Consider the following 16293-nt stretch of genomic DNA (forward strand, 5'->3'; position numbering starts at 1 on the left):
CTCAAGGGAATCAACAGCGATCGAATAAGACTTTCTAAAGTTTCCACTTAAGTTTTTCATGTTCAAAAAAGTTTGGGATCCATAGATCTCCTATCTTTCACGAAATGTCTAATGTTATCACTACTTTTATTAGAGAATGCATTGTTTCTTGACTTTACATTTTTCTTTCTTTTCATCTTTTATCATCTTCCTTTTTTCCCCATCTTCTGGAAGGGCTCCCTTCTATTCCAGAGCAGCATCCCATGTAACGTAGCGCCTGAGATTTGAACTGGGACAAGGCGATGGAGAGGAACCCCCTCTAAGGATGTCTTTCCCATTAGCCCAACTTAGGCATGCTTGCTCTATCCTGGATTGACACATTGGATTGGAAATAACATTTCATGCATACAGCCAGGGGATGGTAATGTCCCACTCACTTGTAGTTTTTTTTTTGGTTTGCCTGCAGATTTTGTATGCATTGATTCTAATATTTAAAGTTTTATATGGGATTATTAATATGGTATTGCGCACAACCAAAGTTGGGAAATTTGACTCGCACTTGCTCTTTCTCCCTCTTTATTTAATGTAGTCCCCCTTTTTTTTTTTTCTGTGCAAGGGAGACAATTGACAATTGGCTATGGATGCCGGTACCGGGGTGATGCCTCTAGCCAGGGGCGTAACTACAGGGGTTGCAGGGGTTGCAATCGCTACCGGGCCCCATGCTCCAGGGGGCCCGGTAGCAAACCAGTGGGTGAACTTCCAGGATCGCAAAGGTCACACTTGCGACCGGACCCTGGCATTGCACCACTGTGGGGAGGCCCCAAGATTGCAGGAAGTGGGCCCACAAGATTGCAGGAAGGGGGCCCACTGCAGAACTTGTGAAAGAATCCTGCTGCGGGACCGTAATAAAAGGACATGCAACGAGTGTAAAGAGCCCCAGGATTAGTGGGAAGAGCCCTGGGCTTGAAGGTAAGGGCCCCGGCCAGGGGTCTGGGGGGCCCTTCATGGTTTCTTGCATCAGGGCCCTTAAGGTTCTAGTTACGCCTCTGCCTCTAGCTGCAGGAATCACTCCGGTACAGCACTTTCCTGAAATATCGGCAATATCGGTAACCTCAGGGGCCGATTACGATATATCGGGGAAAGTGCATATCGGACCTCGATATATCGGTTTTGCCGATAACCGGTCGATCCCTAGTATGCGCCTTGGGCCAAATACTCGGTAAACTGACTTATTGCATTGTGAGCATTCATCTCTGGGTGCATACTGTCCTAAATCTGGGTAGCCTTGGGTGCACTCTTCAGCTGCAGCAGCTTTTAGCCTCCCTTAGAGTTTAACAGCCTCCTGGGATCGAGCCTGGACGGTGCGCCGGTGCCTTCTGCCCACACCTAACTAGAGTCTAAATTCCCACGGAGCATGAGACCTTTCTCTTGACATACACGTGTGGCTAATAAAATGCAATGGAGCATCCTTTAATGTGGATGTGTTTGCAGATGATTCCGTCCCCTAGCTGCATTAGGGTGACATTTAATTAATTAAAAAATGTTCTGTACATTTTCTGTTTGTAATTATTCATACTCACCAACCACAAAGATAATCTTGCTGTTCTTAAGTTTATCTGGTGGGAGGAAAAAGAAACCCGTTAATGGATCAAAATCCTACATAATTCAGATCTACAGCCCACTGAATATTAATTTCCCCTAGGACTGAATGAGAGGTGGAATAGAATGTCATAAAGAGAATAAGGATAATTTCATGTAATTAAAAACCTAAATGCCACAACAAACAGACTATTGGAGAGGAAAAAAGCAGAGGGATCTCCCAAAATCTAAAGAAGTGTGTAGCCTGCTATTCTTCACCTCTTTGGAGAATGCTAGCTGCCTGGTGACCATGCCCATCCTATATCTGACCTGGAACATGTATGAAGATCAGGAGTTCTGACTTCTCAAACCAGGCACCTAGCATATTCAGAAAGAGGTCAGCAATGGCAACCCCCACATTTCTCCTAAGCTGGCCATACATGGCTCCCATTTTGCCTGATTCCTGTTGAACTGGCCGCAATTAGAGCCATTGGTGGCCATGTCAGCACCGTCTGGCTCAACAAATAAAATGAAAAATTGTGGGCCAATCAGGGAGTATATCCTATCAGATGTATTCACTTTTTTTCTTTTTTTTTTCATTTATTGGGTACTCCGACAGCCACGGGCGCTGAGGCTACCCGAATACAAAAGCCAACAGGTGGATTTATTCATTCAAGCTGTTTTGCATGGATGGAGGAAATCGATGTGTGTATGGCTACCTTTATTATAAACCTCCTTTAAACTCAGTTTAAGTTTTATTCACAGTAAAATATTAACAAGTTCCACATTACTGCTGTTAGGGAATTCTGTGCCCTCCTTGTTCTGAATTACTGAGCTGAGTTATGTTTACAGCATGAATATACCCCAGTCGAGATTTCTAAGGCCCTTATATGCATAGGGGTATATAAGGGGTATTTACTGCTATATACGGCCCCTACATGCATAGGGGTATTTACTCGTATATAAGGCCCCTACATGCATAGGGGTATTTACTGCTATATAAGGCCCTATATGCATAGGGGTATTTACCGCTATATAAGGCCCCTATATGCATAGGGGTATTTACTGCTATATAAGGCCCTATATGCATAGGGGTATTTACTCCTATATAAGGCCCCTATATGCATAGGGGTATTTACTGCTATATAAGGCCCCTACATGCATAGGGATATTTACTGCTATATAAGGCCCCTATATGCTTAGGGGTATATAAGGCCCCTATAGGCATAGGGGTATTTACTGCTATATAAGGCCCTACAGGCATAGGGGTATTTACTGCTATATAAGGCCCCTATATGCATAGGGGTATTTACAGCTATATAAGGCCCCTATATGCATAGGAGTATTTACTGCTATATAAGGCCCCTATATGCATAGGGGTATTTACTGCTATATAAGGCCCCTATATGCATGGGAGTAGTTACTGCTATATAAAGCCCCTATATGCATAGGGGTATTTACTGCTATATAAGGCCCCTATATGCATAGGGGTATTTACTACGATATGAGGCACCTATATGCATAGGAGTATTTACTGCTATATAAGGCCCCTATATGCATGGGAGTATTTACTCGTATATAAAGCCCCTATATGCATAGGGGTATTTACTGCTATATAAGGCCCCTATATGTATAGGGGTATTTACTGCTATATAAGGCCCCTATATTTATAGGGGTATTTACTGCTATATAAGGCCCCTATATGCATAGGGGTATTTACTGCTTTATAAGGCACCAAATATGCAGCTGTACTGAGTGGCGTTCATGCACAAATGCCCGGAATATGAAAGACCTGCATTCCAGGCATTCGTCCCTGAAAACATAGGGCCCAAAATGCAAGTGCCATTCAGTACAGTGTTCAGCCACAGCCCGCAATAGACTTTGGAAGACTAAGGGTAGCGGTTCTGGATGCTGCACCTGCCCCTCCCGGATGCACTGAAATGCTAGAAGGGACATATAGCAGATAGACAGTCCTGTGTGCAAAGGGCCTTTAGCATACCTATGTTTTGTATATGCAAGCAAAGCAACAGCACACTTCAGTGGCCGGCCCCACCAGCAGCACATATTCATCTTGGCTCCCTGGCAGAGGAAAGAGTGGAACCCAGTATTTTGGGTATGGGGAAGCATGTGATTCTTATTCCCCCCCCCATGTAATAGGGTGGGTGATTGATGACTTGCAGCTCAGGCAACCAGGGCCATCACATGGAGGTGGGTAGAGACCCCTCGGCCCAGCAAAAGCTCCAAGTTGCAACTCTGTGTTTACACAGGGCGTCCTGTCTTTTCTCCAGGCTTCTGAACAGATGGATGGAGTGAAGGAACAGAAGTATAGGCAGCTGCTGAAGTAGCCATTAAAGCTTTCCGGTAACTCGGATATGCATGGACAAAGCACAGGTTTGCTTTAAGCTCCTTGTACAACACTCAGTCTTTCAGCGCACGCTTTACAATAACCACAATATATGTCCATGGATCCAGTACCGTCCATTCAGACCCGAGTCTGGCAGCTTCACCAGATGAAAAAACCATGGGTCATCCACTTGTAGGTTGGTGGTACATCTGTGCGGTCAATGAACAAGTGGAGGTCATCATCCAGACCAGGGATTCCCAAACTACGGCCCTCCAGCTGTTGCAGAACTACACATCCCATGAGGCATTGTAAAACTCTGACATTCACAGACATGACTAGGGCATGATGGGAATTGTAGTTCCTGAACAACTGGTTTGGGAATCCCTGATCCAGACAATTGAGTGACTCCCAAGTTCTCTACTTCATTGCTGTAGCTATCTTCAATCCTTTATCTACTTGACTGGGGTAAACCAGTTGATAAAGCCTGGTCTATAATAACACAAAGGAACCCTTAAGATGGTTTTCAGGTCTCAAGGAACCTTTAAGGTATAAGGTCATTAGATTCACAAGTGAAAATAAAAACTTACCATCACACATGCCTATGTATTTCACTTAGTTATTCTCTTAGTTTCCAAGACATCTTGCTATACATTATTATGTCCAATGAATATATTTCAATTTTTAATAACTGCAATGTCCAGCACATGTGCGGATTCAGTAATATACATTTTCAACCTAACACATAATATGATATACTTTGGTGCTAATAAGTCTTCTTTCATTCAGAAAAAACTTCCCTAGTCTGCTATGAGCATATTGCCTGCCTGCGCCGTGCTGCTTATCAAGTAGTTGTTCTCAGGTTAGCCTACAGGTGGCGATACACACTTCGATTTTATTATCCCATCTGTCTGCTATGAGCATATTGCCTGCCTGCGCCGTGCTGCTTATCAAGTAGTTGTTCTCAGGTTAGCCTACAGGTGGCGATACACACTTCGATTTTATTATCCCATCAATGTGCAATTTAATCAAAACTGAATTGGTAAACAACCATAACTTTTCTTCCATTTAGATCAGTGGTCCCCAAACTGCGGCCTAGGCATCCTACCTCCACCGCCACCCGCCGAAGAGAAGACCTGGTGTAGCATGAAGATGTGTCCCCCATGAAAGCCAGTATCCCTGCCGCAAGTGCGCATGCGCCGGTGTTCCGTGAAAAAACCATACCCGTGAGAAAACCATACCCTCGTCACTTCCGGTTCCGCTACGGAGGGTATGGATTTCTCACGGTAGTTAAACTTGTGGCGGGTACATTAAAACACTTCGGGTGCAACATAAATCATGTCCTCTCCTATCGCTGTAACATCCCTCATCTCCGGTAATAAATATAAAAGCGGATCACGGAGCCGCGATCGCCGTCACATTTACGTCTCATACACCCGCCGCCGCTTTTATATTTATTACCGGAGATGAGGGAAGTTACAGCGATAGGAGAGGACATGATTTATGTTGCACCCGAAGTGTTTTAATGTACCCGCCGCAAGTATTACATTACACACAGTGCCGTGATAAATTCATGCCCACCGAGCATGCGCACTTCTCAAATTCTTTCTTCTTCAATCACGTATCCGGGGCTCTGAGCATGCGCACTACTGCGCTGCTCAGCTGTTTCAGACCGGAAGTGACGAGGGTATGGTTTCTCCACGGGGTATGGTTTTTTAACGTTACACCGGTCTCCATGTAAAAAACCCGGAAGTGATGTCATGACATCACTTCCGGGTACTCAGCGCCGAATTCAAAGAACTGACAGCATTCAAAACAGCCAAACTTGGCGTTTTGAATGCTTTTCAGTGCCGAGGAGGGGTTTGGGGTCTTTTAGAACCCCAGATCTCTCCACAAGGAATAACTTTAGAAAAAAATATATATATTTTTTTTACATGTCAGAAAATATCGGCCGATACCGATATGCGATGACCAAAATATCGGTATCATTAAAAAAACGATATTGTTCGATCACTACTCCAGAGTGGTCAAATGGATTAAGGAGCCAGTTAACCCGGAGTGTTACAGTAAAGGGGGTGCCATGTTGTTAGGCCTTGAAGATTGGGGATAAAGGGGGGGCCAGGAAGGGCCCTGAAGTTGTTCAGCAGTACGGTCTACCTCATGGAGTAGCTTGCCTTAGGAAAGGATTACCTCAGGAAGCTCAAGTGACTATTCCCACAGTCATGTGCTGAGTCAAATAGCGGCCTAGCCGTGACTAGCTCAGTCACAGTGTTCTCAGCGTTAACCAGTGCTAACCAGCGTTAACCAGTGCTAACCAGTGCTAACCAGTGCTAACCAGCGTTAACCAGTGCTAACCAGCGTTAACCAGTGCTAACCAGCGTTAACCAGTGCTAACCAGTGCTAACCAGCGTTAACCAGTGCTAACCAGCGTTAACCAGTGCTAACCAGTGCTAACCAGCGTTAACCAGTGCTAAACAGTGCTAACCAGCGTTAACCAGTGCTAACCAGCGCTAACCAGTGCTAACCAGCGTTAACCAGTGCTAAACAGTGCTAACCAGCGTTAACCAGTGCTAACCAGCGTTAACCAGTGCTAACCAGCGTTAAACAGTGCTAACCAGCGTTAACCAGTGCTAACCAGCGTTAACCAGTGCTAACCAGCGCTAACCAGTGCTAACCAGCGTTAACCAGTGCTAACCAGCGTTAACCAGTGCTATTCAGCGTTAACCAGTGCTAACCAGCGCTAACCAGTGCCAACCAGTGCTAACCAGCGCTAAACAGCGTTAACCAGTGCTAACCAGTGCTATTAAGCGTTAACCAGTGCTATTCAGTGTTAACCAGTGCTAACCAGCGTTAACCAGTGCTAACCAGCGTTAACCAGTGCTATTCAGCGTTAACCAGTGCTAACCAGTGCTATTCAGCGTTAACCAGCGTTAACCAGTGCTATTCAGCCTTAACCAGTGCTAACCAGCATAACCAGTGCTAACCAGTGCTATTCAGCCTTAACCAGTGCTAACCAGCGTTAACCAGTGCTATTCAGCGTTAACCAGTGCTAACCAGCGTTAACCAGTGCTAACCAGCGTTAACCAGTGCTATTCAGCGTTAACCAGTGCTAACCAGCGTTAACCAGTGCTAACCAGCATTAACCAGTGCTAACCAGTGCTATTCAGCCTTAACCAGTGCTAACCAGCGTTAACCAGTGCTAACCAGTGTTAACCAGCACTTATTCAAGTCGTCCCGGCCTATTGTGCATAGTTTAGTTCAGTCGGAGTATTCCACTCATCCCTTCTATCCAAGTTCCTAATAAAACATAAAAACCAAAAGAAACTGGACTGGCCCTTGTCTGAGGTAAAATCACTTGGAAACATTCCAGAATGTTCTACTGTTGCTAATGGTAACCCAGGGGAACCCACACACAGCAGCTCCCATGTTTACGGGTGGTTGGGACACTGACACAATATACAGACAATCTGAACATGAGAGTGGGGCTGGAAGGACTGGAAGGCCCCTTTCACACAGGGAGTCCGTCAGGCGGACTCCGTTTATCTTAGCGGGGATCGATCCGCCGATCCCCCTCTGAGCAGGAGGATGACAGCTCTGTCTCCGCTAACTATGGCCCTCCAGCTGTTCAGGAACTACAATTCCCATCATGCCGATGGGAATTGTAGTTCCTGAACAGCTGGAGTGCCATAGTTAGCGGATGGGATGAGAACGGACCGTCTGTCCGTTCCCCCATAGATGTCCCAACCACCCGTAAACATGGGAGCTGCTGTGTGTGCGTTCCCCTGGGTTACCATGAGCAACCGTAGAACATTCTGACATGTTTCCAAGTGTTTTTACCTCAGACAAGGATCAGGCCAGGCTAGTCATGTCTGTGAGTGTCAGAGATTTGCAATGCCTCATGGGACGTGTAGTTCCATAGTTTGGGCACCCCTGCGCTAGACTGATGGAAAATAGGGTTTCCATCAGTCCGGATTTGACGGATCGGATTGGATGTCAGTGGACATGTCCATAGAGATGCATGGGGCATCCATTCAGATAAGCCAAAAAAAGGACAGGTGGGTTTGAACGGCCCGCCTGTGTGAAAGGGGCCTAAGGCCTGGAACCCTGCGAATCCACTGTGGGTTTCCGAATCGCACCCGGACTCGCAGGCGGTTCACACTGCCATATGCGAATCGCTGGGGGTGTCAATACAAAGTTAACGACACCCCCAGATCAGTTCGCATATCGCAGTGCAAACTTTAAATTCGGACATGAATCGGATCGCATGCGATCCGATCCAAAAAAAGGGCCCTGCGCGACTTTGGTCCGAATGCGATGCAAATTCATCCTTACTGTATGGCTGAATCGGCATCGCACAGACATCGCATGTGATTTGCATTGTCTGGCATCGCACCAATGTGAACCTGAATGAGAGGAAGGAAGGAAATAAACCATAAAAAAGAGAAAACGCAGAAGGGCGGCTTTTACAGCTGGAGGTAGTGAGCATTGCCGGGGGGGGGGGGTTGTTTACCCGTTTCCAGTCCCTCTGGAGCAGTTTTGGATCTTTTTGCACAGCACGCTCCCATCTTCCCCTGCGATTCGTCGGTCCGTGTGAGCGCAGATTGTCCAGAATTTAGTGTCCCGCTCTTCTCATGGCAGACTGTGCGACTCCGGCTTCATGGAAGACTACAGAAAAAGTTTGATCCTCTTCTGCTGTTCTGGCAACCGTTCTCCTCCTCCTCCCCCGGAGGCCGGTCCTTGTGGTCAATGGCAGGCAGCCCGTCGCCCCGGTGATGTGTGCTAACACTCAGTCTAACCTGATGAGCTGTAAACAGTGACAACAGACAGCCAAGCCTGTCACCGCTGACGTCACACCAAACACACAAACCAAGAAAATCGCAACCTGCGACCCGCAGAGATTTCCAATCCTTCACTAAAATCATTTATCCAAGGGCCCTTTCACGCTGCTCTGCAGCAAAATCGCAGTATAAACGCAAATTTGCTGTGTTTCATATGCGTTTTTGGGTGTGAAAAATGGACATATGACTCAAAAACGCCAATTGCGGTGCGTTTCAACAGACAGCTGCGTTTTTAGTGCGGTTTTCAACACCAAAGATGCAGCATGTGGGACTTTTCAAAAACGCACCCACATCGCATTCCCATAGTATTTAAAGAGAAACATTTTTCTTGCAGAGTAAAAACGCAGGAAAAACGCATCACTGTTAAAGGGGCCTTAAATGCATCAGTTTTTCTTCTGTTTTTGAGTTAGAAAAAGCGCAAAAAAGATGCATGACCATGAAAGCCTATGGAACTCTTCACACCGGTCAGCTGCGGGTGCATGGGCCTACATGCTGCATTTCTTTGTGCGGTAAAAAAAACGCACCTCCCTATTAAAACGAAAAGGAAAGGGCATCTAAAATGTTGAAAAAAAGGCTTCTGTTTTTCTGCAAAAATGCATATGCGTTTTGCCGCTTTTTTGCAACGCAACAGTGCCAAAGCAGACTAAGGGGTGGTTCACACAGAAAAAAATAGTGCAGGCAACAAATCACACAATGCTGTGGTACCATGCGATTTGGTGCCTGTGAAATCTGCATTTGGGCTGCTGTTAACATTTCATTGACACCTGCAGCAAATCGCAAAGGCAAAGGCAGTGCATTCAGGCACGATGCAGGAAGCACGCACGGAACCTGCCTCTCCCACACTGAGTTCTGTTGTGAACCGAACCTTGGTCTATATTTACGCACTTTAGCGTAGTGTATTTCAGACCCCTTTTACACTTGTGCAACCTGAAAGTCGCACAACTTTGATGCGACTTGAAGCAATGCCTGTGTAAGCTTGAGGTCTATTGACCTCAAAGTTGGACTAAAGTAGTTCAGGGTCTACTTTTGAAGTCGCACAGATATGAACGGTACTCATTGGAAATCAAGCGGCATGACTTGTCATGCGACTTTGCAGTCCCAAGTCGCATCAAAGTCAGACTAAAGTAGTGCAGGGACTACTTTTGAAGTGGCACAGATATGAATGGTACTCATTGGAGATCATGGGGCACGACTTGTCATGCGACTTTGCAGTCCCAGGACAAGTTGCACAAATGTGTAAGGGGCCTAAGTGACTTAAAAGCAGTTGCAAACAGGCCGGGTCTTCATTGCAGACATACAAGGTCTCCTATTCAATAAAATGCACCCACCTGCCTGATCACCTGTAGAAGGTACACTGAGCTGTGCATGCGCAGCTCGCTTTACATTCCAGCACACTGACTGTATGCCAGGGTGTCATCCCACACCAGCCAATCAGGATGGTTGAATACCGGCACCCAGAGGAAGCTGTGTTGGCGATTCCTAAGGGCTTGTTTACACTAGTGGCTCCTCTGAAAAGTGATCCATGCTTATATCACTTTTCAGAGATGTTTTGGCAAGGAGATTATATGTCGCATTCTTACTGCCTGTTATAACCCCCTAAATGCCGCAACTGTGGTTTGGGGAGGGGGAAGCGATTGTGGCGCATTCACTTGAACATGACAGGGGATACAATTTCTGCTGTGGCATGTGTACATCCCAAGTTGCTGCCTTTGAAGTTAAAGAGGGAGCGGTTGGGGGTTGGTAAAAATATGGTTCAACGGCATGGTTTTACTGCCCGCCAACTGCTTGTGTAAATGAGCCCTTTAGTAGCCATTATTAGGGCAGATGTCCCCAGTGGAAGGTCCCCCCCCCCTCACCCCTTGTTATGGTGACAGGTGCAAAATTGTCTCCTTGACCGTGGTCACCAATACAAATAGAGAGATGAATCTCAACAATGGGAACCAGGGCTGCTGTTAGAAATCACGGGGGCCCCATACCTGCCCCCCCCCCCCCATTATCAAGACAATATTTTCACTAAAAATACACTAAGATCATTATTAGTGGACCCGAACATAACAGAGCACCTGTTTGGTGGGAATTAGCCCTTTTTTAATTGTTTTTTACATTTTTTTTACAATTTTTTTTGTTTTGATTTTGGTTTTTTTTTTACATTTTTGTTTTTTGTTTTTTACATTTTTTTGTTTTTTTTTTTTAATTTTTTTGTTTTGTCTTTTACATTTTTTTTGTTTTTTTTTTACATTTTTGTTTTGTTTTTTACATTTTTTTGTTTTGTCTTTTACATTTTTTTTGTTTTGTTTTTTACATTTTTTGTTTTGTTTTTTACATTTTTTTGTTTTGTTTTTTACATTTTTGTGTTGTTTGTTTTGTTTTTTTACATTTTTTTTAATGTACAACTTTTTTTTTTTTTAAATGTTAAAAATGTTTATAATTTTTTTTTATTTTACAATTGTTTAAAATTTTTTACAGGACAGAGAAGCCAGCAGCGCTGTGGGAGGAGGGGGGGGGCGTCACGGTAAGAGGGGGGCACACGGGGAGTTGGGGGATCAGAAGCAGGCAGAACAGGGAGGGGGATCGGTGTCGGAGAAGTAATTACAGGAACGATGCTCTGTGTCTGTCTCTCTCCCTGCAGTAGCTGAAAGCTGGCAGGAGGGGGACAAACTGGCTTTCAGCTGCTGCAGAGAGCCGCACAGGGCTTCCTTCTGTAATTGCCCCTCTGCCTAACCACACCGATTCCCTGTGCTGTTGTGGCCCCCCTGTGTACCCGAGCCCCCCTACAGAAAGACTGGTGGCCCTATTAGTAGCCCTGATGATGGGAACACAGCAATAAAAACTTGTCAGAGGGAGGGTCCCTTCAGTCTTTCACACCATCCTCTCCATCTACACACATCTATGAGACGTATACTTAGACCTCTATAAATAGTGTTTGGTCTCTGCCTGGGAGAAGACATTGCTATTAACATTCCCGTCTACTTCAAAGAGCAGCGATCGCACTGAAATAGCGACATTCTGGGTGTGACGGGAGACAGCCGACTCTCTGCTGTGCGCTGCAATCCTGCTATTGGTCTGTGCAGTTATGTAAAGTAATCCAGAGCTGATGCCTACACTCAACGCTGCTTTTATAGACCCAATAGATATTACCCGGGACATGAGCCACAGAGCGCGTGGATTACAAAACCTGGAGCTAAAGGAAAGCAGTAAGGCTGGCCATACACTATACAATCTGGTTGTACAATATGGCCATACACTAAACAATCTGGTTGTACAATATGGCCATACACTATACAATCTGGTTGTACAATATGGCCATACACTATACAATCTGGTTGTACAATCTCCTATGGGGGGGCCAAAAGCTGTTATCCGATTAATGTGCAATTTGATCCAAACCATTGAATCTGCAAACACTTGAATTACTTGCCTTTTTTTTTTCCCCTATAGATTTAGACTTTATTTCACATTTGAGCAGACTGAGCTGATTGGCCGGGGTGGAAAATGATCAGCTGTTTTGCAGCGCTGAGATACTTTGTTCATAATTAATAATTAAATTCATTAATAATTATTATTTTTATTAAATATTTATTTATAAATTAATTAATTAAAATATTATATGTATTTATAAAAGTATTATAAATTATTATATATAAATATTTAAATTAATAAATAAATAATAAATTAATAAATAATAAAAAATGAATAAATAATAAATATTATAAAATAAAATAATTTTAAAAATTAATAATTTAATTAATCAGATTGAGATTACATGGTGGAACAGCAGATGCGATCATTACTTTACAATCTTTAAGTGCAGTGGCGGCTGGTGCTCCATGGGTCGGGGGAGGGGGAGTGGGGCGGGAGACGGACCACACCATACCCCCTTTCCGCCGACCACACCAGCTCTGGCTCGCACACCATACCCCCCACCCCCCTCCCCGACCACACCACCTCCGCCCCCCCCCACCACACCATCTCCAGCCTGCACACCATACCCCACCCTGACCACACCAGCTCAAGCCTGCATACCATACCCCCCCCCTCCGGTCGCCGGCTCACTCACCCTGGACTGGCAGGCAGCAGCGGCTTCTCCTGTGTCTCCTCCTTCCTCCTCCTCCTGGCCAATAGCATGGCTTCTCCTTTCGGCCAATCAGGAAACAGGTCTCAGGACCCGCTTCCTGATTGGCCAGGAGGAGAATCCATGTGACAATAACAAATATTAATTCCCTATTGTGACACAACTAGGTGGGCTCACAGCGCAGTGCTCGGCCCCCTGAGCCCACCCTTTTTTGAAGCCTATTAGAGCCTCTGGCTCTAATCACGTGCTTCAAAAAAAAAAAAAAAACCCGATTGAAATACATGCGTCCGGCGCCCTGGATGTAGATTAGGGGGCCGGACGCATGGATAGTGGGGCGGCGCCCCCAATGGATGGGCCGCCAATGTTTAAGTGTTAGTCCACCCTTACCCCAAAATCCTTACATCTATAGACATCCACGATCTAACACTAGCCTATCTAGCCCTGTAAAGAAGAAATCAATATACTTACCTTTTTTTAAGCCGATCCGACCCGATCTCCAGCCGAGGAAGCTCTGTAGAGGACATGGCCGGCAACAATTGTGAATTAAATGGGAAGTGATGTCACCCATAGACTTACTATGGGGCTTCCGTTGTTGGCTGTGTCCTCTGCACCCGCCTCCACAGCGAAGCCACGGCTGACAGCTCAGCGTGGGATGGGGTCGGATCGGCTCGGATCGGCTTCAAAAAAGGTATGTATAGCGATTTCTTGTCTATGGGGCTAGATAGAAATAACGGCAGTGACATGAATAGAAAGTGACGTCACCCACAGAGTTTTTATGGGGCTTCCGTTGTTGGATGTGTCCTCTGCACACCAGCCTCCCCAGCGAAGCCACGGCTGACAGCTCAGCGTGGGATCGGGTCGGATCGGCTCGGATCGGCTTCAAAAAAGGTATGTATAGCGATTTCTTGTCTATGGGGCTAGATAGAAATAACGGCAGTGACATGAATAGAAAGTGACGTCACCCACAGAGTTTTTATGGGGCTTTCGTTGTCGGATGTGTCCTCTGCACACCAGCCTCCCCAGCGAAGCCGCGGCTGACAGCTCAGCGTGGGATCGGGTCGGATCGGCTCGGATCGGCTTCAAAAAAGGTATGTATAGCGATTTCTTGTCTATGGGGCTAGATAGAAATAATGGCGGTGACATGAATGGGAAGTGGCGTCACCCATAGAGTTTCTATGGGGCTTCCGTTGTCGGATGTGTCCTCTACACACCCGCTTCCCCAGCGAAGCCGCGGCTGACAGCTCAGTGTGGGATTGAGTCGGATCGGCTTCAAAAAAGGTATGTATAGCGATTTCTTCCTTACAAGGCTAGATAGAAATACTGGCGGTAACATGAATGGGATGTGACGTCACCCATAGACTTACTATGGCTTGGACATGACTGGGAAGTGACGTCACCCATAGAGTTACTATGGGGCTGCCGTTGTTGGATGTGTCCTCTCAACTCACCTCCACAGTGAAGCCGCGGCTGACAGCTCAGTGTGGGATCGGGTCGGATCGGCTTCAAAAAAAGGTAACTCTTTTGATTTCTTCTTTACAGGGCTAGATAGGTTAGGGTTAGATCGTGGAGATCTATAGATGCAGGGATTTTAGTGTTAGGATGGACTTCTATGACCACATAGTCCAACTATTGATCAAAATCTGCTTCCCCACATGTGTCCTATCGATCAAATGAGTTGTCCACTATAGAATGATTATCCCTAACGTAAGAGATCAATTGGAAAAGAAACTGATCATTTATCAAAGAGTATATAACCACCTTAACAGAGAAGTCCAGGCAAAACCTAACTAACGCTAAACCTGTGGCTCTGTGCCACATGCTAAACCTAATCTATCTACCCTGTAAAGCAAAAATCACTGTACCTACCCTATTATGCAGCCGATCCGGTCCGGCCCCACACTGAGATGTCAGTGGAGGCTTCAGAGGGGAGGCGGGTGCAGGAGAGACATCCGACAACAGAAGCCTCATAGTAACTCTATGGGTGACGTCACTTCCCATTCATTTCACAGCCGTTGTCGGTCCTCTCCTGCACACAGCTTCCACCGCTGGAGACCAGACCGGATCGGGTGCAGAAAAGGAATGTACAGCGATTTTTGCTTTACAGGGTTAGATAGATTAGGTTTAGAATGAAGCACAGAGCAGGTTAAGCGCTAGGTTTTTACCCTTTAAGAGTTACCAAAACTATGTATTATGAGGACCTGTCTAAACCATTCAATCAATCTATACCCAATCAGGACCTAGGCCATTCTAGGAGGAGAACAGCTGGGGGAATCAATGGTGGAGAAGGGTGTTCTGGTAGATCATAAGCTTAATAATAGCATGCAATCCCAAGATGCGGCTTCCAAAGCAAGCAAAGTCCTTTCTTGTATTGACAGAGGCATGGACTCCAGAAAGAGAGATATAATTTTGCCCCTGTACAAATCATTAGTAAGACCTCATCTGGAATATGTAGTTTAGTTTTGGGCACCAGGTCTCAAAAAGGATATCGGGGAAATGGAGAAAGTGCAGAGAAGGGCAACCAAACTGAAAAGAGGCGCTAAGGAGCGCCGCTATGAGGAAAGATTAGAGGAACTGAATTTATTCTCTCTTGAGGTGAGGAGATTAAGGGGGAATATGATCAAAATGTACATAAGGGGTCAATATAGTGAACTTGGTGTTGAGGTATTCACTTTAAGGTCATCACAGAGGACAAGGGGGCACTCTTTACTTCTAGAGGAAAACAGATTTCATCTCTAAATACGGAAGGTTTTCTTCACAGTAAGAGCTGTGAAATGTGGAATAGACTCCCTCCAGAGGTGGTTCTGGCCAGCTCAGTAGTCTGCTTGCAAAAAGGCCTGGATTCTTTCCTAAATGTACATAATATAATTGGATAAAGATGACCCTCCCCCTCATCCATAAAAAAACACTTCCCATCTGCCCCCCCCCCCCCGCAAAATTGCAGCAGAATAAATTTTTTCCACGTGTTGAGGAATGTTGATAGCTCGTTAAATTTGAACTGATTCCTTAATGCATGCGTTAAGGAACATCCAATCACTGTCCAAATCTTGCCGCCTCAACCATCTCCAAAATACGCCCCTTTCTAACCAATGACACAACAAAGCTCTTAGTTCACTCCCTGGTCATCTCGCGCCTCGACTATTGCAATTCCCTTCTCATTGGCTTACCTCTACATAGACTACCCCCCCTTCAATCCATCATGAAGGCTGCGGCCAGACTCATCCTCCTTACCAATCACTCAGTGTCCGCAACTCCTCAGTGTCCACTACTCCTCTCTGTCAATCCTTCCACTGGCTTCCCAACTAATTTGATTCAAAATACTAACAACAACCTACAAAGCCATCCACAACTTAGCCCCCAGCTACATCACTAGCCTAGTCTCAAAATACCAACCTAATCGTTCTCTTCCAGTGGCGGAGCCAGAGGGCTAGCTGGGGTGGCAATTGCCACCCCAGACGAAGTCCTTGCCACTCCTGTTGCCACTCCGC

The 16293-nt window shown here is 45.7% G+C and overlaps 1 protein-coding gene across 1 annotated transcript in view; it reads right to left on the reverse strand.

Annotated features, from left to right (window-relative positions):
* The window catches only part of AK1 (adenylate kinase 1), a 176109-nt gene that overhangs the window by 24130 nt on the left and 135686 nt on the right, over positions 1-16293 (reverse strand). The window contains exon 10 of the mRNA XM_082263946.1: positions 1560-1595. Within this exon, the coding sequence (XP_082120072.1) occupies positions 1560-1595 (36 nt within the window). The remainder of the gene's footprint in view (positions 1-1559; positions 1596-16293) is intronic.

Source organism: Pelophylax lessonae (assembly GCF_965119305.1).
Source record: "Pelophylax lessonae genome assembly, chromosome: 7".
Taxonomy (NCBI): Eukaryota; Metazoa; Chordata; class Amphibia; order Anura; family Ranidae; genus Pelophylax; species Pelophylax lessonae.